The 6,670-nt window shown below is 36.9% G+C and overlaps 1 protein-coding gene across 1 annotated transcript in view; it reads left to right on the forward strand.

The window, feature by feature from the left end:
• The window catches only part of LOC106873523 (zinc finger protein 845), an 11,761-nt gene extending 5,580 nt beyond the window's left edge, over positions 1-6,181 (forward strand). Inside the window, exon 2 of the mRNA XM_014920913.2 lies at positions 902-6,181. Coding sequence (XP_014776399.1) covers positions 1,287-3,083 — 1,797 coding nt within the window. The 5' untranslated portion in view covers positions 902-1,286 and the 3' untranslated portion in view covers positions 3,084-6,181. The remainder of the gene's footprint in view (positions 1-901) is intronic.
• Positions 6,182-6,670: the final 489 nt, after the last annotated feature.

A 6,670-nucleotide genomic window follows, 5' to 3' on the forward strand; every position in this document is an offset into this window, starting at 1 on the left:
ATGAGATGCACCATTTTGAGCGTGGCCGTTGCCAGTACCGCCTGACTGGCTCCCGTAGGATTTTCGAGCGAGATCGTTGCCAGTGCCCCTGGACTGGCTTGTGCGGGTGGCACATAAAAGACACCATTTCGAGCGTGGCCGTTTTTGTGCGGGTGACACGTAAAAGCACCCACTACACTCTCTGAGTGGTTGGCGTTAGGAAGGGCATCCAGCTGTAGAAACTCTGCCAAATTAGACTGGAGCCTGGTGTTGCCATCCGGTTTCACCAGTCCTCAGTCAAATCGTCCAACCCATGCTAGCATGGAAAGCGGACGTTAAACGATGATGATCATCATCATCATCATGTAACATCCGTTTTCCATTCTGGCATGGGTTGGACGGTTCAAGCATGACTTTTTGTTATTTAAGGATAACATTACAGTCAGTTTTATATCTTCATGTCTTCCATGTGGTGGACTGATCTGTAATTACTCAAATGTATCTAATGAAATATTTGAAATATTAATCATTTGTTTTCTGTTCATTTCAACTTTATGTTGTTCTTGTTACTATGTAATATCTCAAGTCCATATTAAATCTACTTTTTTTGATTGCATTTTATGAGACTGAAAGTTTAACATATGTGAAAACTGAACCTTAATCTTTAAGTTAACTTGTGTATTTTATTGCAACCACATGTGTGTGTGTTTGTATTACAGGCTTCCATACAGTTTCTATTTACCAGTTCTACTTACAATGCATTGATCAGCTCAGACCTGTAGTAGAAGATACTTGCTGAAAATACCACACAGTGGGACTGAACCTGAAGCCATGTGGTTGGGAAGTGCAAACTTCTGAACCACACACCTATTCCTATGCTTATCACTGGTCGTAAACTAATGCCTCCTTTCTTTTATTTCAGAGTATACTTTCAACAATCTTGGCTGAGATAACTACTATGTTTACTTTTATCGATGGTTTTTAGGATAACAGTATGATAAACTTCTTTGGTTGCCAAGTAAGATAAGAGTGGCCGTAATTACAACTCAACTAATAGAAAATATTACAAGTGAGCCATCGAAACTGAATGTCAAGTAAGATTCGGTTGAAGAAGATATGCTTTAGTGTGGAATTTTGTTGGGATATTTTCATTTGATAGCCCAGCAATAAAATGTGTAATTTTCATTGTGGAAATACATTGCATTTGAAAATTGGTTCAAACACTAGAGAATCTTTACTAGTGTGATGTTAATGTGAAAGCATTTTTTTTGAAAGAGTTTGTTTTGTCTGCACACAGATGTTTTAAGATGGAGGAAAAATACTACGACTGTGAATTTTGTAGGGAAGTTTTTCCAACTAATGAAGAATTGAATGCTCATAAACTCATTCATGCAGCAGAAAAACCCTATCAATGTGAGGATTGTGGGACTGCATTCTCTGAGAGTAGTGAGTTATTATCTCATAAATGTACAGTTCATACGGGAGACAAACGAAGCCAATGTGAAATTTGTGGGAAATCTTTTTCGAAAAATAGTAATCTTTCTGCTCATGTACGCACTGTTCATATGGGAGAAAAGCCCTACATTTGTGAATTTTGTGGGAAAGCATTTACAGCAGCTTGTGGTTTAACAAGACACAAAACTCTTCATACAGGAGAAAAGCCCCATGTTTGTCAAATTTGTGGCAAGGCATTTCCTAGAATCCATGAATTATCAGTTCATACAAATACGCATACAGATGAAAATCCATTCAAATGTGACATTTGTGAGAAGGTATTTTCTTCAGGCAGTTCATTAAAACGTCATACATATACACATACTGGTGAAAAACCTTATCGTTGTAGTGTTTGTGGGAAAGCATTTTCTAATACTGGTTCATTAGAATTTCATAAATATACTCATACTAATGAGAAACCATATAAATGTGACATTTGTGGAAAAGCATTTCCCAGAAACTGTGACCTTTCAGTTCATAAATATATTCATACCGGGGAAAAACCATACAATTGTGACATTTGTGGGAAAGCCTTTTCTAGAAACCAAGACCTTACAATTCATAGATATACTCATACAGATGAAAAGCCATATAGTTGTGAGGTTTGTGGAAAATCATTTACTAGAAATCATGACCTTTCAGTTCATAAATATAGTCACACTGGTGAGAAACCATTCAAATGTGAAATTTGTGGGAAAGCATTTTCCGGAAAACGATACCTTTCAGTTCATAAATATACTCACACTGATGAGAAACCTTACAAATGTGATGTTTGTGGGAAAGCATTTCCTAGAAACTGTGATCTTTCAATTCATAAATATACTCATAGTGATGAAAAACCGTATAAATGTGATGTTTGTGGAAAAGCATTTGCTAGAAACCGTGACCTTACAGTTCATACATACACTCACACTGGTGAAAAGCCGTACAAATGTGATGTTTGCGATAAGGCGTTTTGTAAAAAAGGTTCACTAAAAGTTCATAGATATAACCATACTGGTGAAAAACCATACAAATGTGACATTTGTGACAGAGCATTTTCTAATAATGGTTCATTACAATTTCATAAATATAGTCATACAGATGAAAAACCTTTCAAATGTGACATTTGTGGGAAAGGATTCCCTAGAAACAGTGATCTTTCAGTCCATAAATATGTCCATTCTGATGAAAAACCATATAATTGTGACATTTGTGGTAAGGCATTTTCTAGAAACTATGACCTTTCTGTTCATATATACAGTCATACAGGAGGAAAACCATACAAATGTGACACTTGTGGGAAAACATTCTCTAGAAACTGTGACCTTTCAGTTCATAAGTATACTCATACTGATGAAAAACCATACAAATGTGATGTTTGTGGGAAAGCATTTCCTAGAAATCATGACCTCTCAGTTCATAAATCTACCCATACTGGTGAAAAACCTTATAAATGTGACATTTGTGGGAAAGAATATCCTAGAAACTGTGACCTCTCAGCTCATAAATATACTCATAGTGGTGAAAAACCATACAAATGTGACATTTGCGAGAAAGCATTTTCTCGAAATATTTCCTTAACAAGACATAAGAAGACTCATATTGGGAAAATAATCATAACTGTGTGAAACATCTGTAGAGAAATCTACAAAATATAAACTGAGAGATGAAAATATGTCCTGGTACAACTGAGAAGCAGTATTATTGATATATTTGAACTTTTCTTTCATTTCTATTGAAATAAACTTTCTTGTATACAACTTAATTAAATACAGGTTATTCCTGATTCTTTCATTATTCATTTTCTATAATCTCTATAACTCCCTCTGACCAACCCACAAATTCTTTACCTTGTAACAACTGTAAAATTTGTGAAACTACCTCTTCTACAATATAACCGATGTACTTGAACCTATTCTCTCATTGTTATTGAAGTGGTCTTTGTTCTTTCAGATATTCTGATTGTATAGTAAACACTTATTTTTATTTGTTTGGTTTGAAAGATAACCGTTTTATATCATGTCTTTAGTTAAGAATGAAATAATGATACCAGTAATTTTATTTTTAAATATGCTAAATAACAGTTTGTCAACTCTTATTTGCTTTTATTTTTTACATTGTTGAATTGGTAATTTTATTTCACCACTTTCAAAGTTGTCCATCCTCTCACTAATGGTCTCTGGTCTTTGAAACTCAATATAATTGCTCTTGACGCTAGCAAAGATTTTGGTTATATCTACATGAAAAACCTTCTGAAAGAAAATAGTTTTGCAGCATGTATTTCCTGTTAAAAGTATTCATATACTATACACTCTAGTATGACTCACTAATTCTAATACAGACCCACCTTCATACCTTTAAAACAAAGGTTATAACAGGTGTCATCCCAGATATCTTGGAACACATCTTGAAATGAAGATATTTCAATATACAACCACAACCTACTTACATCTTAAACTTTCAATCTCTGTAAATGTTAAGCCTCACAGTCTCTCCTAATTCTTGTGATGTCCCCATATCCAAGACATCCTTGACTTCCAAAAGTCAAAATCCTTGTTTCAGATTTTGATGCTATATAACACTGAACAACTACTGGCCCCCTTTAAGGCAAACGTATGACCAACACAGGAATACGGTTCACAAATGTGTGACAGTTTAACTGGTTATAGTATTATTGTGGGGCCTGGAAGGTGGAGACTCACAAGTTGGTTGGGAGTATCTACAAGTGGAATGAACCCATCCAACTCCAAGGAGCAGAACTTTAGAGAAAGCAGAAGGAGTAGCCAGCACATCTGTAGATCAGAGACAAGTATGTGGGTAAAACACTTCATCCAGTCAATCGAGTGCTTTTCTAGTGGTATCTGGGTAAATGTAGCCAAGACAGTAGAGATGGGAGCAGTATTCCAATGTGGGTGTTATGAGAGCTTTGTAGAAGGTTAGTGTATGATGGGGTCTTGAGTATATTTTGTCAAGAAGAAAAAGGCCTGGCTTTTTAATGCAGTCTTTCATTTGTTTGTAATATGTATCTGTCGAGAGACCAACAGTGATGTTGAAGATTTGAAACGATCAAGAAAATTCTATTTGTGTGATGTTCATTGGGGGGGGGGGGCGTAAGTAGGAGTGGTGAGTCGCTATGTTTTGGTATATGAATTCTTTTTGCTGTTAAAAAGACAAGATTGACATGATATAAGATATTTCTCAGGTTTCTGTCCAAGAAGTGATTGCAGAGTCCGTGTGTAATACCAGGCTAACATGTGGATGATGCTTGAGTACAGAAGTTTTGAGAGAAATGAAGGACATATCGCTGAAGTTGATGGCAAGAAGAGTGTAAATGACAAAACTGAGCCGTTGGTCTTACAAAACCAAGAGAGGAGAAATGAATTGAATCCATAGATGAACAATTTGTAGTAAAACTTCCTACCTTGGACTCAGTCTGCCAGATATCAACAGAAGCTTTGCTCATGTCAGAACTTTTTGAGAGCAAGAACTGCCACAGCAATTACTAAGCTAACTTGATGTGCTATAGGTCCTGAGAAGTGGGGGACGGTGTGCATATATGACTGTATGGTAGATAGTTGTGGTGAGGTAGTTGTTGGAAAACCCAGTAGTTGCACAGGGTTATGATCTGTTGGAAGCTAAATTTAGAGGTGACAAAAAAATCGAGGACGTTTGCAGTTCGTGTGTCAGTCAAAGATGTATTTAGATGATGAAACCATTAATGTGGAATTAAAGATTGTGAGATTTGATTTCTGTACCGACAGCGACTGTATGGGAGGAATTGTAAGCATTGAACTTAATAAGGGTGATGATTTTTGGGTGAAGTGAGATAGATGTATTGATGCTGGAAGAGATATGATTGAAGAGTCGTTGGTAATTCAAGGAGTTTTGAAAGTGACAGAGGACGCAAGTGTATTTAGATAAATATGTATGGATGTAAGCGTTAAGTGTCTAAGCGAGATATTTGAGTCTAAGATCGTGCGGACACCATCTTTCGTGGTGGTATCTGAGTAAATATTGTAGCATGGACTATAGCGTTAAGAAATTTGTGTTGATAGTAATGTTATGAGTAGTCTGCGTGTCTGTAAGAGGTGTTGATGTGGTCTTAGTTCAATAGGAGTATACAGCTATGGAGTTCAGAAAGGATAATTGTCGTGATTACATCTCTGAAGCCTAAAACGAATTCCGCTGAAGGTACTTATGAGTCAGGAGGTGGTGTGTTGTATCCAGAAAGGAAAAGGAGCCCTCTGCGCCATGTATAACTGACTAAATGAAACAAATGATGGCCCAGGATCAAATAAGTATCGGTAGCTTTAGCTATTAATATATAGAAATGTTGCTCCACATAAAAGTACGAGAGTATGTGTATATATGTGTGTGCATGTAAATTATATTTAACTCGTTCATACATACATAGACGTAGAAACACTTTTGCAGCAGAAACTGTCACGAGAAAAACATTCTCCAAATAGACAATGTGAAACTCATCCAGCGTACTGAAGATTCTGCCAGCTTGCTGCGCCGCCCTACACACGCACACATACATGCCATTACGCTCTGAGTTCAAATTCCGCCAAGGCCAACTTTGCCTTTCATCCCTTCGGGGTCGATTAAATAAGAACCAGTTACACACTGAGGTCTATGTAATCGACTTCATCCCTTTCTCTGTCCTTGTTTGTCCTCTCTGTTTAACCCCCTGTGGGCAATAAAGAAATATATATATAAACTGGGTCAGGATTATGGACTTTTCTGTTTGTCTCACGTCTGTTTTTACATTCAATATACGTTATGTCGTTTGTTTATGTATTCTTTTGTTTATCAAGCAATGGAACGCAACACAACCGAATTTGTATTAACAAGTAAGTTTTTTTATAAACCCGTGTGACTCTTACACTTTCTCTCTTGCCTTCATTCTTTCCCTCTTTCTTTCTCTCACCCTGCCACTTCTATTCTAGCCTTCCTACTTACTCCTTCTCTCTCTCTGCCTCTTGTACTCCTAGCCTTTCTTCCTCTTATATTCTTACTTTTTCTCCCTCATGTATTCCTAGCCTTTCACCTTCCCTTTCATCCACTCCTCCTTTTTTCTCTGTCGCTTCCTCTCTCTGCCTGCTGCTGCCACATGATTGGCCAATTCCTGCTTTTCTTTCTTTCTTAGACTTGTTCTTGAGCTGGCCAGTCCCAAATTGGATCTTGTTCAAAACGGGGGCACCAGTATTTT

The sequence above is a fragment of the Octopus bimaculoides genome, chromosome 6 (assembly GCF_001194135.2).
Source record: "Octopus bimaculoides isolate UCB-OBI-ISO-001 chromosome 6, ASM119413v2, whole genome shotgun sequence".
In the NCBI taxonomy this organism is placed as follows: Eukaryota; Metazoa; Mollusca; class Cephalopoda; order Octopoda; family Octopodidae; genus Octopus; species Octopus bimaculoides.